The sequence below is a fragment of the Oncorhynchus nerka genome, linkage group LG11 (genome assembly GCF_034236695.1).
Source record: "Oncorhynchus nerka isolate Pitt River linkage group LG11, Oner_Uvic_2.0, whole genome shotgun sequence".
In the NCBI taxonomy this organism is placed as follows: domain Eukaryota; kingdom Metazoa; phylum Chordata; class Actinopteri; order Salmoniformes; family Salmonidae; genus Oncorhynchus; species Oncorhynchus nerka.
Window position 1 is genome coordinate 63,471,778 of NC_088406.1, and position 20,400 is coordinate 63,492,177.

The 20,400-nt window shown below is 40.3% G+C and overlaps 1 protein-coding gene and 1 pseudogene across 3 annotated transcripts; both read left to right on the forward strand.

Moving 5' to 3' along the window:
- Positions 1-411: 411 nt before the first annotated feature.
- Positions 412-11,029, forward strand: LOC115137308 (T-cell ecto-ADP-ribosyltransferase 1-like). Of its 3 annotated transcripts, none has more exons than XM_065024735.1 (5): positions 412-584; positions 3,049-3,152; positions 3,598-3,685; positions 8,231-8,937; positions 9,082-11,029. In XM_065024735.1, exons 3-5 carry the CDS (start codon positions 3,626-3,628, stop codon positions 9,212-9,214), a joined length of 900 nt encoding a protein of 299 aa, XP_064880807.1. In that variant the 5' UTR covers positions 412-584; positions 3,049-3,152; positions 3,598-3,625; the 3' UTR covers positions 9,215-11,029. The 3 variants fall into 3 exon arrangements, with proteins under 3 accessions (XP_064880807.1, XP_029529421.2, XP_029529422.2); XM_029673561.2 differs by having other exon boundaries at positions 3,120-3,152; XM_029673562.2 differs by having other exon boundaries at positions 471-489; positions 3,120-3,152.
- A 75-nt stretch (positions 11,030-11,104) lies between these two features.
- On the forward strand, positions 11,105-15,418 carry LOC135574021 (T-cell ecto-ADP-ribosyltransferase 1-like; annotated as a pseudogene).
- The last annotated feature ends 4,982 nt before the right edge of the window (positions 15,419-20,400 follow it).

Genomic DNA, 20,400 nt, shown 5'->3' on the forward strand with positions numbered 1-20,400 from the left:
CTGTAACTTGGCCACTCAGGAATATTCACAGCCTTCTTGGTAAGCATCTCAAGTGGGGATTTGGCCTTGTGTTTTAGCTTATTTTCAGCTGAAAGGTGAATTCATCTCCCAGTGTCTGGTGGAAAGCAGACTGAACCGGGTTTTCCTCTAGGATTTTGCCTTTGCTTAGCTCCATTTCGTTTCTTTTTTATCCTGAAAAACGTCCCAGTCCTTAATAATTACAATCATACCCATAACATTAAAATATGGAGAGTGGTACTTAGTAATGTGTTGTATTGGATGTTCCCCTAACCCAACCATAACACTTTGTGTTCACTACTGTCAAAGGCTCAGCCAATCGTTACATAACAGCAGAATGCAGCGCAGGACCGCTGCTGAAGAAAGAGGAGACAACCAATTTACTAGTTACAGCATCAGCGCGCCTCTGGAAAGTCAGCTTGTCAGTCACAGCAGCGCGTCCCCTGAACGATAACGAAGAGGTAATTTTAGGTGAGAAGCCTGACCACGGAGACCGGGGTGAGAAGGTGATGAAGCGTACTTCATGAGCTGTAACCGAATAACTACTGTCTTTTGGAAGGTTTGAGGTGAGGGAGAAAGTGTGGTGAACAAGTATTAGCACTGTTAAGTATCTTGCTAGCTGGATCGAAATCTCCGTTACCTAGCCAGAGAAATGTTGTGCAACATTAGCCAATTTATCTGATAAATAATTGAGTTTATGGTGTGAAAATTAGCTTGCTAATAAAGTCAGATAGTTAACATCAGATGAGCTAACATTGGTAACCTAACCAATTCGCTATAGTATTAACTTGTATACGACTCCTTGCCGCTATGCCGAAAATTCTCCCCACCCTTCTAATTTCCTTAATTTTGTGGCTAGAGTCAAATACTTTCTGTGTCACATATCAGAGTCAAACACTTTCATTAGAACACACTTCACATCAGGATAGGCAACCGAAATGAATAATTAATGTATGTGTTATATTAAACATGGAGGTACGGGCGACATGGGCAGCCACCCAGGGCGACATCAAGGGGGCGCCCCCGATTCGGGCGCTGAAGGGGGGGGGGGTTCGTTCAGGGTGCCAAACAAGCCAGACATAAACACTTGAAACAAATTGTCAAACAGAAAACTGCCACTAAGATCAGTGAAATGTTGGCTAAATTGACAACGGAGTGAAGAGCAGAAATCTCAACCCGCAAGCAAGTTGCAGCAAGCATGTTGCAGCAATGAAAAATTCATCCCCTTCGCCTTCTTCATTGCAGCGATTTGCTTGCTGCGACTTGCTTGCTAGTTGAGATTTCTGCTCTTCACTCGATTTACGACACAACACCGTTCCTCAAGTTATAACGCGTTAGTTGCTTACTGGACCCTGGCAATCTGTGTGAAATGTTAACTAGTTAACTAACAAACGAACTAACCACCATCTGTTAACTAATGTTTTCCCTCTACATTATGAGGTTAATTTTCAGAATGAGAGAATTAGATGAAAATGGGGGCGTTGCTTGTTATAAACAAGTGGATTCAGGGATCAAGTGTAGCTGGAGCTGGGCCTGTCTTAAACTGGATGCCACTATAGATGTGGAAGGAACACCACACCCTTTCGCTCTTTCTCACTTTTGCTGGCACATTGTAGAACAGATGTCCACAGGCAGAAAGTGTACAATGTAATAGTGTGCATTGTAGCCCAAATATATTGTTTTTGTTGTGTTGAATTTGACAGTAACGTGTGAGTAAGGGGGGATTATACTTTGTTTTACTCAGTGAACTTTATTTTTGCACACATGTAGCCTTGTGCACTTGATCGATGTCTATAGTAGCCACTATAATATAGCAAAAAGAGAATGCTTGTTTGTTTCATTCTATTTCTACTTTAAAGATGTATTTTCCCAAGTGGAATATATATGTGTGGTCACAAGCATTCTATTATAATGGCTAACTGCAATATTAATGTGTTGTTTTTTAAAATCAAGACTTGAGTGTCATTTGCAGTAAAGTCTAGGCAACAAATTACATTGGATTGCTTTCTTTACATTTTTGTAGCTGTGAGTTAGGTTCACATTAACCACTTTTTTTTTTACACACAGAGACTGATCATGTAGATTATATTCTTTATTGTTTAATTAGTTAAAAACTACATTTCCCCCTAGCAGGGATTTTTTTTTTTGCATGTTTCAACGCAACAAAAAAAGTGTCACCTTTTTGGGACCTCACCAGTTTGCATCCCTGCTTTGTGGTTGAATCTGTGTTTGAAATTCTCTGCTCAACTGAGGGATAATTGTATGTGTGGGATACAGAGATGAGGTACTCATTCAAAAATCATGTTAAACACTATTATTGCACACGACGAAAGTCCATGCAACTTATTTTATGACTTGTTAAGGACATTATTATTACCTCTGTCTTATTTAGGCATGCCATAACGAAAGGGTTGAATATTTATTTTTATTTTTATATTAATTTATAATTCAAAAAACACACAATTCCACTTTGCCATTAAGGGTTATTGTGTGTAGTCCCTGGACCAAGTTTGTGAAACCCAGGAGTATAAAAGGGCTACATACCGGGCCACGATCAGTATGCAAATGTGGAACGTTGCCATAGCATCACAGGAAGCTGCTGAGGGGAGGACGGCTCATAATAATGGCTGGAATGCAGTGAATGGAATGGTATCAAACGCATTAAAACCATGTATTTGATGTGTTCGATAGCATTCCATTAATTCCGTTCCAGCCATTACTATGAGCCCGTCCTCCCCAGTTAAGGTATTACTGGCCGACTGTGTCATAGATAGTCTGACTCTGTATGTTTGTTCATTTAATTTAGATTTTTTTGTATCAGGCAAAACCCCAAATCACTACTGACAACCATTGCACGGCTTGGTAAAACTGCACTAGGCCCATTGCCAACCCAAACTATGGTATAAATGGGGGGGGGGGGGGGGGAATGATACGTTTTTGTTTGTTATTTCCTCCTCCAGTCAGGAGGAAGGAAAAGGAGTTGCTCTGTAAAGATAAGGACCTCGGTTTCCTTCCATTTTTGGTCATCAGGGAGTGAGTGGAAAATATGTGCAAACGCCCCGAAGAGAGGCACACTGATATTCTCTCATTCTGTTATTTAGTCTACCCAAGGAGAGCACCACACGACTCTGAAGGTATGTGTCCAAATCGTATCTTTCATGTATTATTTTGATTGTCCCATGTTATGCTTGTTAGGTTTTAGGGCCTTTTATAACAGTGAATTGTAGGCCTATAGTTTGAGTCATTAATAGTTAACTTACTCAATTAAAACAGCTGTAGGCTACTTACACTTGAGTCTAGGAACATACCACACTGAAAATATCTATGTAGTAGTTGCGTCAACTTTCAGAATAATACCAGTGAGAAGGGGCAGTAGTTGTGTAGTTAAACATTGCCTGGACATTTTGTGATGAAAGACCCCTAAATGTTGTAAAACATACAGTAAAATTGTGTCTGTGTCAGTTTAAGATTCTTGTTTGCTATTTATAACCTCACAATGTAATTTACTCTCAACTGCATTTTGTTTCTCATCTCTGATCTGTCCCATCTCCTCTCAATCCCTCATTCATTGGTCACCAGAACACACAAGGCAGCCATTGCTGGGAAAATGCAGGGCCAGAGAGAGAAGACATTCATATTGATCCTCGTTGCTGCGCTCTCTCACAGGGTAAGAGTTTTGACACCTTTTTTGTTGTTGTAAGATTGAATTGATTGAACCCAGATGTGGAAAAAGTACCCAATTGTCATACTTGAGTAAAAGTATAGATACCCTACCGTTCAAAATTTGGGGTCACTTAGAAATGTCCTTGTTTTCCATGAAAACATACATGAAATTAGTTGAAAAAATGAATGGGAAATATTGTCAAGTTGTTGACAAGGTTATAAATAATGATTTTTAATTTAAATAATAATTGTGTCCTTCAAATTTTGCTTTCGTCAAAGAATCCTCCATTTGCAGCAATTCTAGCCTTGCAGACCTTCAGTATTCTAGTTGTCAATTTGTTGAGATCATCTGAAGAGATTTCACCTCATGCTTCCTGAAGCACCTCCCAGAAGTTGGATTGGCTTGATGGGAACTTCTTACGTACCATACGGTTAAGCTGCTCCCACAACAGCTCTATAGGGTTGAGATCCGGTGACTATGCTGGCCACTCCATTATAGACAGAATAACAGCTGACTGCTTCTTCCCTAAATAGGTATTGCATAGTTTGGAGCTGTGCTTTGGGTCATTGTCCTGTTGTAGTAGGAGGAAATTGGCTCCAATGAAGTGCCGTCCACAGGGTATGGCATGGCATTGCAAAATGGAGTGGTAGCCTTCCTTCTTCAAGATCCCTTTTACCCTGTACAAATCTCCCACGTTACCACCACCAAAGCACCCCCAGACCATCACATTGCCTCCACCATGCTTGACAGATGGCGTCTTTTAATAATCTTTTAGCATCTTTTCATTTTTTTCTCCATCTCACGAATGTTCTTCTTTGTGATCCGAACACCTCAAACTTAGATTCGTCTGTCCATAACACTTTTTCCAATCTTCCTCTGTCCAGTGTCTGTGTTCTTTTGCCCATCTTTTCTTTTTATTGGCCAGTCTGAGATTTGGCTTTTTCTTTGCAACTCTGCCTAGAAGGCCAGCATCCCGGTGTTGCCTGTCACGATCATCATAAGAAGCGGTGTGAATGCATCATTTTAATAGATGATGAAAAACACGAAGTAAACTGTACAAAACAATAAACGAATAACGACCGTGAAGCTATAATAAGAACTGTGCTGACACAAGCAACTAACATAGACAATCACCCACAACCCACAATGACAAAACAGGCAACCTAAATATGGTTCCCAATCAGAGACAACGACTAACACCTGCCTCTGATTGAGAACCATATCAGGCCAAACACAGAAACAGACAAACTAGACATCCAACATAGAATGCCCACTCAGATCACACAAACAAAACATAGAAACATACAAAGCAAACTATGGTCAGGGTGTGACATCGCCTCTTCACTGTTGATGTTGAGACTGGTGTTTTGCGGGTACTATTTAATGAAGCTGCTAGACACTAATGTACTTGTCCTCTTGCTCAGTTGTGCACCAGGGTCTCCCACTCCTCTTTCTATTCTGGTTAGAGCCAGTTTGCACTGTTCTGTGAAGGGAGTAGTACACAGCGTTGTACGAGATCTTCAGTTTCTTGGCAATTTCTCACATGGAATAGCCTTCATTTCTCAGAACAAGAATAGACTGACGAGTTTCAGAAGAAAGTTATTTGTTTCTGGCCATTTTGAGCCTGTAATCGAACCACAAATGCTGATGCTCCAGATGCTCAACTAGTCTAAATAAGGCCAATTTTATTGCTTCTTTAATCAGCATACACCAATTTCCAGCTGTGCTAACATAATTGCAAAATGGTTTTCTTAAGATCAATTAGCCTTTTAAAATGATAAACTTGGATTAGCTAACACAACGTGCCATTGGAACACAATAGTGATGGTTGCTGATAACGGGACTCTGTACCCTATGTAGATATTAGAGGTCGACCGTATATATTATTTTTCAACGCCGATTCCGATTATTGGAGGACCAAAAAGGCCGATACTGATTAATCGGCTGATTTTTAAAATGTATTTGTAGTAATGACAATTACAACAATACTGAATGAACACTAATTTGAACTTAATATAATAAATCAATGAAATCAATTTAGCCTCAAATAAATAATGAAACATGTTCAATTTGGTTTAAATAATGCAAAAACAAAGTGTTGGAGAAGAAAGTAAAAGTGCAATATGTGCCATGTAAAAAAGCTAACGTTTAAGTTCCTTGCTCAGAACATGAGAACATATGAAAGTTGGTGATTCCTTTTGACATGACACTTCAATATTCCAAGTTAAGAGGTTTTAGGTTGTAGTTAATATAGTATTTATAGGACTATTTCTCTCTATACCATTGAATTTCATATACCTTTGACTACTGGATGTTCTTATAGGCACTATAGTATTGCCAGTGTAACAGTATAGCTTCCGTCCCTCTCCTCGCACGTACCTGCGCTCGAACCAGGAACACATCGACAACAGCCACACTCGAAGCAGCGTTACCTATCTCTCCACAAAAGCCGCGGCCCTTGCAGAGTAAAGGGGAATAACTTCTCCAAGTCTCAGAGCGAATGACGTTTGAAACGCTATTAGCGCACACCCAGCTAACTAGCTAGACATTTCACATCGGTTACCACCAGCCATTAGGCTGATAGGCTTGAAGTTATAAACAGCGCTATGCTTGCGAAGAGCTGCTGGTGAAAGTGCTGTTTGAATGAATGCTTACGAGCCTGCTGCTGTTTACCATCGCTCAGTCAGACTGCTCTATCAAATTAGACTTAATTATAACATAATAACACACAGAAATACGAGCCTTTGGTCATTAATATGGTCAAATCTGGAAACTACCATTTCGAAAACAAAACGTTTATTATTTCAGTGAAATACGGAACCGTTCAGTATTTTATCTAACGGGTGGCATCCCTAAATCTAAATATTCTTTTTACATTGCACAACCTTCAATGTTATGTCATAATTATGTGAAATTTTGGCAAATTAGTTCTCAATGAGCCAGGCTGCCCAAACGGTTGCATATACCCTGACTCTGCGTGCAATGAACGCAAGAGAAATGACACAATTTCACCTGGTTAATATTGCCTGCTAACCTGGATTTCTTTTAGCTAAATATGCAGGTTTAAAAATATATACTTCTGTGTATTGATTTGAAGAAATGCATTGGTGTTTATGGTTAGGTACAGTTGTCCAAAGATTGTGCTTTTTTCACAAATGCACTTTTGTTAAATCATCCCATGTGTAGTTATAACTAGTGATTATAATTGATTGATTGTTTTTTATGAGATACGTTTAATGGTAGCTAGCAACTTACCTTGGCTTCTACTGCATTCGCGTAACAGGCAGGCTCCTCAGGTGGTTACGAGCGTTGGACTAGTTAACTGTACGGTTGCAAGATTGGATCCCCCGAGCTGACAAGGTGAAACTCTGTCATTCTGCCCCTGAACAAGGCAGTTAACCCACCATTCCTAGGCCGTCATTGAAAATAAGAATGTGTTCTTAACTGACTTGCCTAGTTAAATAAAGGTATTTTTTTTAAATAAAAAAATCGGCACCCAAAAATACGGATTTATGATTCTTATGAAAACTTGAAATCGGCCCTAATTAATCAGCCATTCCGATTAATCGGTCGACCTCTAGTAGATATTCAATTTTTAAAAATCAGCTGTTTCCATCTACAATAGTCATTTACAACATTAACAATGTCTACACTGTATTTCTGATACATTTTATGTTATTTTAATGGACAAAAAATAAGCTTTTCTTTTAAAAAACAAGGACATTTCTAAGTGACCCCAAACTTTTGAACGGTAGTGTAGCTTAATAGAAAAGTTACTCAAGTAAAAGTGAAAGTTACCCAGTACTACTTGAGTAAAAGTCTGAAAGTATTTGGTTTTAAATATACTTAAGTATCAAAAGTAGAAGTAAAAGTATAAATCATTTTTTTTAAATCCTTATATTAAGCAAAATACCATTTTCTTGTTTTTAAAATGTATGTATAGCCAGGCGCACACTCCAACACTCAGACACTATTTGCAAAAGATGCATTTGTGTTTAGTGAGTCCGCCTGACCATAGGCAGTAGGGATGACCACGAGTTCTCTTGATAAGTGTGGGAATTTCACAATTTTCCTGTCCTGCTAAGCATTCAAAATGTACTTTTGGTTGTCAGGGAAAATGTATGGAGTTAAAAGTACAACATTTTCTATAGGAATGTAGTGAAGTAGAAGTAAAAGTTGTAAAACATTTAAATTGTAAAGTAAAGTACAGATACCCCAAAAAACGACTTAAATAAAAATACTTTAAAGTACTACTTAAGTACTTTACACCACTGATTGAACCAGCCATACTGTAAGGACAGACTTCTGGGCCCGTTTCCCAGATCCAGATTGAGCCTATTCCTGGACTCTCCATTGAGCATGATTTTTAGTCAAGAACTAGGCTCTCTGGGTCTGGGAAACTGGCCTTGATGTACTTCATTTGGCAAATGCTTGAATTTGAACTTGGCAAATTAGAATTGTATTGTCATAAAATGTTGAGTGCTATACATTGTTACACTGTGATACTACCTGTATTAAAAAAGGTAACAATTATCTTTACTATTACAGGTGACTCAGGCAAAGGTAATGGACATGGTTCCTAATGCAGTGGATGACCAGTACACTCTCTGTCGGGAGCAGATGTTGAAGAAGGTTGTGGAAGGGGGTCTGCTGGAAGAAGAACTGAAAAACAGTAAAAAGTATAGTGATGCCTGGGGGGCAAAGCAGTGTACAAAGTTAATCCCGGGAGGCGTCAAGCAACACACGGATGCATTGGTGGCTTATGGACATGGGGGAAATGAGTTCAGAAAGATGTTCAACCAAGCAGTGGAGACTCAGGGTGGGAATGTCACTGTCTATAACGGCAACTTCCAGTTCAAATCCCTCCACTTCCTTCTAATGGATGCCATGAGGCTTTTGAAGACAGAGAACTGCCAAACTGTGTTTCGTGGCTCAAGCAAAGATTATGAGGCACAAGTAGGGTCAGAAGTGCGATTTGGGAGGTTTACCTCAACCAAGGCCAAGCGTTCCGACGCGGAGGAATCTGCTTCAGACAATGGGATCCTTTTCAACATCACTTCCTGCACTGTAGTCAACGTGGATGATTACACTTGCTTCTCAGACAGCATTGATCAGCTAATATCCCCAGCAGAGGTGTTTAGGGTGGCTGAGGTAAAGAATGTAAGAAATGAAGATTACGAGTACAGAGAGATCGTTTTGACAAGTTCAAGGACACACAGCATTGACAGCATCCGCGACTGTTACCTCTTCCCCAGGTGAGGCCAGGTTATGTAAGCGAAAAGATATGTCAACATTAGACTACCAAATAGGTGTAGACGACACAAGAGTCGAGTGTTTTTAAAATGTCTACCTTATTCTTTGGAGAATGAACGTCTGTCTTTGTCTGTTTGTCTCACCAGATCTCCTACAACTACGAGTCCTCCATCAATCACCCCCAAAGGCTCCTCTACTCAATGGCTTGGCAGTAGCCTGTCTGTTCTTGTGGTTGTATCTCTCTCTATCTCCCTGATCACCAGGACTGATCATCTCTGATAAACTAAAGTGTTGAGCGCTAATAGATGCGGTAAAGAAGTCAATGGAACGCAGACCGTGGGGGTTAAGAAGGACGCATATTCAACCAATCTGATTTAACAAAATAGATATTTGTCAAATTGTCATGTTTTATGTATTGTAACATGCCCATAATGTGCTTACTAAAGTTTGATGGATATATCTGTCTGTTTTCACGGCATAACATTTAGAAGTAGTCCCTTTTCAGGTTTAGTAGAAGTGACTGCTGAAGGCTAACTCTCATTTGTATTGACTGGTAGCATAGCTAGTATAGAGAAGTCGATGGTGGTAGTCGTTTTTTTTAACTGTAATGCAGTTTCTTGGTGATGATGACATCAACATGTATTCAGGTTGACATCAATACCAACATTATACTCTGATTTTTACCTCAACATAGTGTGAAACACACATAAACAATAGCCTAAATGTAGGCTAATTTTGCTGGTGGCCATTGAGGAGATTCTGGATCTTTCCCCCACGACATCTTTCCCCCATGCGATGCGTTTCCATGGCATTTCCATTGTTTTGGTTGAGATCCAATGACCTCTTGACTGCATCTATTGAAAAGGACAAATAGACACACACAATTGCATGTATGTAATATCAGTTTACACAGACACATAGATATTCATCAAATGTGACAAATCGCAAACCTGTCAAATCCCTCTTAGCATAATGATATTCTCTTGAAAAATGTATTTCTTTGCATTTGATTGTTTTTGTGAAAAAAATATCATGGTGAATAGATAATATTAGATAAGATGTTTTAAACAATATGTTATGCATTTAGCAAATATTTTGGTATCACAACAATTGACTGTGGGTGGGTCCAGTTTTCATAGATGTAATTTAATTTTCCTCTTGTTTTGTTATGGAATAAAGAAACAAGTTGAGCATTTTTTAGTATTGGATAGGACACCTTTTACATCTACGCATTGAGATGGGGTGGGAAGGAGTGATAGATTTATTAAATGTATTAGATAATTAATAGTAGTAAGCTTCTCCAGCTGGAAACGACTTTACATACATTGGGGTGATAAGCATGTACATTGAATTAATGATGTAAGGCTCATAACCTGACAGTCTAGACAGACAGTATGTATGACCTCGTAATACTTAGGTTGTGTAATATGTGTGAGGGGAAATGACTGTCATACCTATGAGGGATGTGGACAGAGAGCCCTTTCTCCAAGCTCAAGCCATGCTCAAAATCACAGTAGCACTAGCCTTTAGGTCTTAGTTACAAGGTGTTTGGACTGACTCAATCACAGCTGGAGCCACACATGTTTTGGCTAATATTTCATCCTTATCCTGGAACCTGCATGTTGTGCAGGCTTGTGTTCCAGCCCAGCACCAGCTCACAGGATACAACTAATCAACCGACCATAAAGCCCTTGATTAGTTGAATCAGATGTTTTAGTACTGGACTGGAACTAAAACCTGCACACACTGTGTGACCTGGACCAGAATTGAAGAACAATTCATTTGAGTGTTGCCTCATTGAAGCACATGGGGGTTTCTACAAAGAAGAGTTGAGGTCAATCCTGTCTTACAACTGTGGTGCAAATATCAATACGCAGAGGTCCTGGTATAACTGAGGTAACTTACACTGTTCTAAGAAATTTCTTTAGTTGTTACCTTATTTCTTATTCTTACTCGTATATATAAATATATATATATATATATTTTTTAAACTGCATTGTTGGTTAGGGGCTCATAAGTAAGCATTTCACTGTAAGGTCTACTACACCTGTTGTATTTGGCGTATGTGACTAATAAAATTAGATGTGATTTGAATTATGGTTTCCACTTTTCACCCCTTTTTTCTAATTATAGCAGTCATCCTCATAAATCAAGTCGACAATCTATCGGCAAATCCTTTTTAAATCATTGTCATATGACGAGAAATAATGAAATTATAGACATAACATATCGGTGCTCATCGGCCATTGGACATAAACATTTCACAACAAGTTGGAAATCGCAAATTCAACACTGAGTGGTTTGGAAGGAATCAGTGGCTAACTGCAAGCATTGCAAAGAAATTGTTAGCCTCCTATTCAGTGTAGTGGCTGTGTTGTACCAAGTCTAAGATTAAGGGTCTCTTTTCCAATATTAAAATTAAAAACAGTCAATGAAGCATGATTTGTCCCACTCTCAAAACAACTGTTAACTCGGAACTACAAAATCTGACTTGAGTTAATTCAAGACAACTGGGAACTCGGGGAAAAACGAGCTACGACTGGAGAAATACGTTTTGAACTTTAAACCAATTTGGAATTGTAAATCTGGAACTTTCTAGAGCTACAACCTGAAGATCACTGACGTCATCATGATTCAACCTTTTTTCTTTCTTCTAGTTCCCAGTTGTCTTGAAAGCACCTTAAATCCAGAGAATGCCAGACTTTGATGACAAAGTTTGATGACAAAATTTGCCCATAAAGGACCGCCGCGGTACCTTCCTGTTCAAGTGAGCACAGCACAACAAGGTGAGTCCAAAAATGTCTTGTATGCTGCTGCATAAATGATGCAATATGCCAGGGAGATATGTATACTGTAGCCAAGAAAGTAATATTAAGTGTATGTTGTCTAGTAAGCTGTTAGTAGCTCATGTGCCTCACCCTAATAATTAGTAATATTTTCACCTGCTAATGTCGCCGACTGTTCTGACTTGGTGGTGCACATGTAGCCTATAACCTCTTTTTGAGAAATATAATAATTGGATATTGTAAGAACTTTAATTGTCTGCTTATATGCCTCCTTATTTATCCTACGGTTCTGACTTGGTGTACAGGGAGAATACTGTAAGAACGGCCCATGTTCTGAATTCTGTTGCTGTACATTTCAAAAGTGCTGAACAAATAGTTATTTTGACTACGTCCATCCTAGCTTGCTCATTAATGTCTTAATCAAAATCACGGATTGCCTCTTATCCGCTTGTCATCCCCTTATGCCATACTTTGTACATCTCAATTGTCCATAGAAACCACATTTGTTTAATCAAGTCAGTCATATCAGCTATGTTTTTTTAAAGGCAGTAAATGAGGCTGAATGAACTGTTTCGCTGCCAGACAAGGCTCCACTGATAGTCAGGTGTAGCAGTGGTAAGATGCTGGGACTCTGCTGTTGGGACAGCTTTATGTAGGCCCTAACAGTTTGTGGGCACCGTGTGTCACCGTTATAGTGCAATTAATGTATTGTTTAGTGTTGGGTAGTGGCTTCGCTGGCACGCATCCCACTTTTTGTTTTGTTTGCCCCACTTAAGATTTACATTCTAACATCGCCACTGCACTACAATGGAAACAAGAAAATGTGAGTTCAGAAATTGATGGTGTTAACAGTGGTCCTCCTTGCTGCGGGGTAAGTTTTAGTTGTCACTTCATCACGAGTGGGACAAGCTATGTGCAGAGTTTGGATTGAATTGGGTAATTCTTATCGGTGATATGTGGCACTGAAAGTCCCAAAATCTTTTCTCAGTAAAATGTTGTATTCTGTATTGTGTCAGGTTGACTGTTGTGTCCTCACCTTTGTTCTGACCATTTCCTCATAATCTCTAAATTGTTCCCTTTCAGTTTTTACCATGGTTACGCATAGGCGTCTCATATTTCTTCAGTGAGAAACATTTCAATTTGGCCCTCTCCTCGCCAATTCCCCTGATTGTAAAGAGTTATAATTATTAAGACAAAACCATTGATAGAAGGCTAAGAAGGGATATTTGCCCAAAATCAACCGGTCATGGAAAATATTGATAAAAGGTCAGATGGCACAAAATTGCTAAATTATATTGTTGTATTGAAAAGTTGGGTCCCACATGGGTAGTTTGCCAGTTTCTCTGGGTTGAAATAATGTTGAACTACTCTCCATTCTTTAAGTTACTACTGTGGTAAAGAAAATGGACATGGCTCCTAATGCAGTGGATGACTAGTATATTCAATGTCTAGAGCAGATGCTAAAGAAGGGGGGTCTATTGAAAGCAGAGCTGAATGTCAGTATGGCATATCATGCTACATGGGAGGCAAAGCAGTGTACAAAGTTAATCCCAGGAAGTGTCAAGGAACACACGGCTGCATTTGTGGTTTGTGGACATGGGGGAGAGGATTTCCGAAAGACTTTCAACGATTGAGTGGAAACTCAGGGTGGGAATGTCAATGTCTACAACGGTGACTTCCGGTTAAAATCCCTCCACTTCCCGATGATGGATGCCATGAGGCTTTGGAAGACTGAGAACTGACCAACTGTGTTTCGTGGCTCAAGCAAAGAGTATGAGGCACAAGTAGTTTCAGAAGTGCCATTTGGGAGGTTTACCTCAACCAAGGCCAAACGTTCTGATTTGGAGGAAGCTGCTACAAAAAAAATGGGACCATTTTCAGCATCACTTCCGGCACTGTAGTCAATGTGGATGCCCACACTTGTGACTCAGAAAGCATTGAGCAGCTGTTTTCTCCAGCAGGGGTCTTTAGTACGCCTGAAGTATATGAGGTAGTAAACAATTATGATGAGGAATACAGCGAGATCGTTTTGACAAATTCAAGGATTCACGGCAATCACGACTGTTACCTCTTTTCCAGGTTAGGCCCGGCTTAGATTCTAGTGTGTGAAATGTTCAGACTCAACTCTGTTCAGCATGTACAGCGATCTTGCTGATTGGAAATTAACACCCTTCCACAACCCCTGGCTCTCTCTCTCTCTCTCTCTCCCTCTCTCTTTCCCCCTCTCTCTCTCCCTCTCTCTCTCTCCCTCTCTCTCTCCCTCTCCCTCTCTCTCTCCCTCTCTCTCTCCCCCTCTCGTTCTCTCTTTTTATCTCTTACACCGGGTCTTCTTTAACCTCTGAAGGCTCCTCTAGTAGGTTGCTGAGCAATGGCTGCATTTCTCGGTTTTCCTGACCATCGGGACTGACCTCTAACAAACAGAAGGTTTGCAAGACATGCATGCACACACACACACACACAAACAAACAAACAATTCCTTGTATGTACAGTAGCTTAGGTACTAATTCACCTTTTTGCATTTGTATTTATTCCCGGATCCTCATTAGCGGTTGCCAAGGCAGCAGCTTCTCTTCCTGGGGTCCAATCACAATTACAGACAATAAAACGATTCCTAACACAACACATTATTACACGAAACTACCATAACACATCGACACTACAAAATCAAGCAAAAAAACGTACAGCAAAATAACAGTATTAAAATGTATGTGTGTACAGTGTTCTGTCATCAGCATACATAGACAGACAGGCTTTACTCAGTGCCAGTGGCAGATGTGTTAGCATGTGTTTGAGTATGCTGTGTGTGCCGTTGTGTGTCTCGTCATAGTCCGCATTGTTCCATGAGTTGTCGTTTTATCCGTGTTTGAATCTGATTTCACTGCTTGACTGAGTTTCATGATGTAGTCATGGCTCTACTATGTAGTACTGTGCATTTCCCGTAGTCTGTTCTGGTGGCACGTCTTGGGCATGAAGGGTTGTCTGAGCCGTGCGTTAGTCGCTTAAACAGACGGCTCGGTGGTTTCAACATGTCTATACCTCTCACAAAGACAGGCAGTGACACAGTCAATCTTTCTTCCACCCTGAGCCAGGAGAGATTGACATGCATATTATCAATGTTGGCTCGCCGTGTACTGCTCTCTTCTGGGCCAATTGTAAATTTGCATATGTCCCTCTTTGTGGCACTTGACCATATGTTTTTTTTTAAAGGCAGTAAATGAGGCTGAATGAACTGTTTCGCTGCCAGACAAAGGCTCCGCAGATAGCCAGGTGGTAAGGATTCACTCCGTGGTGCTGAATGGAAAGCTCTGCTGTTGGGACAGCTTTTGTGTTAGGCCCTAACAGTTTGTGGGCACCGTTTGTCACCGTTATAGTGCAACTAATGTGATATTTAGTGTTGTGTTGTGTAGTGGCTTTGCTGCCATGCATCCCACAATTGATTTGTATATGTTTTCCCTACTTAGATTGTCATTCTAAAAATCACCACTGCATTAAAACATATGTTTTTTTTTTCAGCAGCAGATTATTATTGATAATGTCAAAAGCTGCACTGAAGTCGAACAAAACAGCTGCCACAAAATCGTCATATTATCCATTTCTTTGTCTAAGTGCCATACGTGTTGAATTCCCTTTCCCTATAAGCGTGCTGAAAGTCTGTTGTTATACTGAACAAAAATATAAACATAACATCCAAAGTGTCGGTCCTCTGTCCAGTGTCTGTGTCTTTTGCCCATTTTAATATTTTCTATTTATTGGCCAGTCTAAGATATGGCTTTTTCTTTGCAACTCTGCCTAGAAGGCCAGCATCCCGGAGTCACCTCTTCACTGTTGACTTTGAGACTGGTGTTTTGCGGGGACTATTTAATTAAGCTGCCAGTTGAGGACTTGTGAAGCATCTGTTTCTCAAACTAGACACTCTAATGTACTTGTCCTCTTGCTCAGTTGTGCACCAGGGCCTCCCACTCCTCTTTCTATTCTGGTTAGAGACGGTTTGCTCTGTTCTGTGAAGGGAGTAGTACACAGCGTCGTATGAGATCTTCAGTTTCTTGGCAATTTCCCGCATGGAATAGCCTTCATTTCTCAGAACAAGAATAGACTGGAGAGTTTCAGAAAAAAGTTCTTTGTTTCTGGCCATTTTGAGCCTGTAATCGAACCCACAAATGTTGATGCTCCAGATACTCAACTAGTCTAAAGAAGGCCAGTTTTATTGCTTCTTTAATCAGAAAAACAGTTTTCAGCTGTGCTAACATAATTGCAAAAGGGTTTTCTAATGATCAATTAGCCTTTTAAAATTATAAACTTGGATTAGCTAACACAACGTGCCATTGGAACACAGGAGTGATGGTTGCTGATAATGGACCTCGGTAAGTCCTATGTAGATAGTCCATAAAAATCAGCCGTTTCCAGCTGTAATAGTCATTTACAACATTAACAATGTCTACACTGTATTTCTGAACAATTTGATGTTACTTTAATGGACAAGAAACATGCTTTTCTTTCAAAAACAAGGACATTTCTAAGTGACCCCAAACTTTTGAACGGTAGTGTATCTGTTAACACCATCCATATCTCCAGGGCACTATTTGTCCATGACAGTTTCTCTGGGGCACTATTTGTACGTGACACTGTTTTTTTTTGGGGCACTATTTGTACGCGACACTGTTTTTTTGGGGCACTATATGTACGTGAAACTGTTTCTCCAGAGTATGTGAGTTTCTTATTTTCAGTCCATCCGACAATTATTAGGGAGGGAAAGTTACTTTTTGAAAACCACTGAGACACATTCATCGCTCATCAAGAACTTAATGAGACCACTGAAGACACATTTCAGTTGAATGCATTCCATTGTACAACTGACTAGGTATCCCTCCTTTCCCTTTCCCTTTCCTTTTCCTGTGCAGCAACGCCAATCCGTCTCCAGATGGAGAGATAGAAGCATACCCGACATCAGGCTGTAATCATGTATGACACACTGACACTCTCTAGGGGTGTATTAGTGTAGGGGAGAGCTTGTTGGGAGGGCCACAGTAGCATGAGCAATGATTATCTATAGACTGGTGTGAGTGAACATTGTGTTCGAAATACAGTAGCATTGCCTTTGCACTTTAAGAGCTTCTCGAAACGGATCTCAAAAAACGAGTAGTGCTTCACAGTCCAAACGGACCTCTCAGATATGTCATTTGGGGCAGTTTGGAGAAACATCACCCACGTTGCTGTCATTTCTTGAACAGTGAATAGATCAAGTGAACGATGGACACCCTGCAAAATGGTGCAATTGTTTAAAGTAGGGATTGAAGATGGTGTTAAATCATAAGCATTGGTCAGCAAACACCTTTATTCAATCAATGCATACTCACACAGTAGCCAGAATAGGCAAATAGACTAGAGGCATTCTGTAATTGAAAAATTGCAGTTTTAAACAGTTATTTGCACAATTTATATACTTTGGTACATTCATGAATATGCAAGCTAGCACGAGTTTTACATCAAGTGTCTGTGTATGAAAATAAATTGATTGGTACTAAATGACAATTATGAGAAAATACTAATATTATCCAAAATGCTGGAGTTTGATTGTGGTGTAAGTGAGCCTCTTTAAATGAATCTAAACATTGCAATATGCACACTGCCTTAACAAGCCAGTAAACACTATTCAATGGGGATAAAACAGGTATTGTTTTGTACATGTGATTGAACTGTGCACCCATCAAAGCTGCACAACATAAACCTGAACATTTCTGACTATGCATTGCAGTAGCTGAACCTACAATATTCACTATAATTGAGGTAAACATTGTATTTTTATTTTGTTATAACCTTGAAAATAAACGTTTTACCGCTGTTACGTTTTGGCAAAAATACGCACATTTTAATACTAATAAATCTTAAAAAGCATTACTGTACATTCATATGGGCAGAGAGAGAGAGAGAGGAATGTGAGGAAGATGGAGAAAGAACCTTCATATCTATACTGCTCATTGAGTATCTCATTCCAAAATCATGGGCATTAATATGGAGTTGGTCCCCCCCTTTGATGCTATAACAGCTTCCACTCTTCTGGGAAGGCTTTCCCCTAGATGTTGGAACATTGTTGTAGGGACTTGCTTCCATTCAGCTATAAGAGTATTCGTGAGGTCGGGCACTGATGTTGGGCGATTAGGCCTGGCTCGCAGTCGGCGTTCCAATTCATCCCAAAGGCCAGTCAAGTTCTTCCACACAGATCTTGACAAACCATTTCTGTATGGATCTCAGTTTATGCATGGGGTCATTGTCATGCTGAAACAGGAAAGGGCCTTCTACAAACTTTTGCCACAAAGTTGGAAGCACAGAATCATCTAGAATGTCATTGTATCCTGTAGCGTTAAGATTTCCATTTATAGGAACTAAGGGGCCTAGACCGAACCATGAAAAACAGCCCCAGACCATTATTCCTCATTCACCAAACTTTACAGTTGGAACTATCATTGGGGCAGGCAGCGTTGTCCTGATATCCGCCAAACCCAGATTCATCCGTTGGACTGCCAGATGGTGAAGCATGATTCGTAACTCCAGAGAACGTTTCCACTGTTCCAGAGTCGAGCTTTAGACCACTCCAGCCGATGCTTGGCATTGCGCATGGTGATCTTAGGCTTGTGTGAGGCTGCTCAGCCATGGAAACCCATATCATGAAGCTCTTGACGAACAGTTATTGCGCTGACGTTGCTTCCAGTGTCAGTTTGGAACTAGGTAGTGAGTGTTGCAACCGAGGACAGAGGTGTTTTACACGCTACGCTCTTAAGCACTCGATAGTCCTGTTCTGTGAGATTGTTTGGCCTACCACTTCGCAGCTGAGCCGTTGTTGCTCCTAGACATTTCCACATCACAATAACAGCACTTACAGTTGACCGGGGCAGCTCTAGCAGGGCAGAAATGTGATGAAGTGACTTATTGGAAAGGTGGCATCCTGTGACGGTGCCATGTTGAAAGTCACTGAGCAGTAAGGCCATTCTACTGCAAATGTTTGTCTATGGAGATTGCATGGCTGTGTGCTGGATGGTAACACCTGTTAGCAACGGGTGTGGTTGAAATAGCCGAATCCACTAATTTTATGGGGTTTTGTGTATATAAATGTACAAAAAAAGTAGGGGCGTGGATCAGAAAAACAGGCAGTGTCTGATGTGTCCACCATTTGCCTCATGCAAAGCAACATCTCATTCACATAGAGTTGATCAGGCTGTTGATTGTGGCCTGTGGAATGTTGTCCCACTCCTCTTCAATGGCTGTGCAAAGTTGCTAAATATTGGCGGGAACTGGAACACTGTCGTACACGTCTATCCAGAGCATCACAAACAAGCTCAATGGATGACATATCTGGTGAGTATATGCAGGCCATGGAATAACTGAAACATTTTCAGCTTTCAGGAATTGTGTACAGATCCTTGTGACATGGGGCCATGCATTATCATGTTGAAACATGAGGTGATGATTGCAGATGTCAACAAACCGCTCGCCAACACAACTCCATAACCAGCCTCTGTGAGGCCAAATTCCATAAAATGACCTTTAAGGTGGCTTTTGGTAGCGAAAGGAACATTGAATTCTCTGGCAACACCCCTAGTGGACATTCCTGCAGTCAGCATGCCAATTGCATGCTCCCTCAATACTTGAGACATCTGTGGCATTGTGTGATGTGACAAAACTACACATTTTATTGTATCCCCAATTAAGATGCCATCAAACTCCTGTGCAGTGTACAGTTGAAGTCGGAACTTTACATACACTTAGGTTGAAGTCATTAAAACTCATTTTTCAACCACTCCACAAATGTATTGTTAACAAACTATAGTTTTGGCAAGTCGGTTAGGAGATTTACTTTGCGCATGCCACAAGTAATTTTTCCAACAGTTGTTTAGAGACAGACAGGTTATTTCACTTATAATTCACTGTATCACAATTCCAGTGGGTCAGAAGTTTACATACACTAAGTTCACTGTGCCTTTTAACAGTTTGGAAAATTCCAGAAAATTATGTAATGGCTTTAGAAGCTTCTGATAGGCTAATTGACATAATTTGAGTCAATTGGAGGTGTACCCGTGGATGTATTTCAAGGCCTACCTTCAAACTCAGTGCTTCTTTGCTTGACATCATAGGAAAATCGAAATAAATCAGGCAAAAATTGTAGACCTCCACAAGTCTGGTTCATCCTTGGGAGCAATTTCCAAACACCTGAAGGTACCACGTTCATCTGTACAAACAATAGTATGCAAGTATAAACACCATGGGACCACGCAGTCGTCATACCGCTCAGGAAGGAGACAGGTTCTGTCTTCTAGAGATGAACGTACTTTGGTGCAAAAAGTGCAAATCAATCCCAGAACAACAGCAAAGTACCTTGTGAAGATGCTGGAGGAAACCGGTACAAAAGTATCAATATCCACAGTAGAACGAGTCCTAAATCGACATAACCTGAAAGAATGCTCAGAAAGGAAGAAGCCACTGCTCCAAAACCGGCATAAAATAGCCAGACTACGGTTTGCAACTGTACATGGGGACAAAGATCGTACTTTTTGAAGAAATGTCCTCTGGTCTGATGAAACAAAAATAGAACTGTTTGGCCATTATGACCATCGTTATGTTTGGAGGAAAAAGGGGGAGGCTTGCAAGCCGAAGAACACCATCACAACCGTGAAGCACGGGGGTGGC

Coding starts and splice junctions, on each gene's coding strand:
- LOC115137308 (XM_065024735.1), top strand. CDS start 3,626: ATGCAGGGCCAGAGAGAGAAGACATTCATATTGATCCTCGTTGCTGCG. Junction 3,686..8,230: donor TTGCTGCGCTCTCTCACAGG/GTAAGAGTTTTG, acceptor TTACTATTACAG/GTGACTCAGGCAAAGGTAAT. Junction 8,938..9,081: donor GACTGTTACCTCTTCCCCAG/GTGAGGCCAGGT, acceptor TTGTCTCACCAG/ATCTCCTACAACTACGAGTC.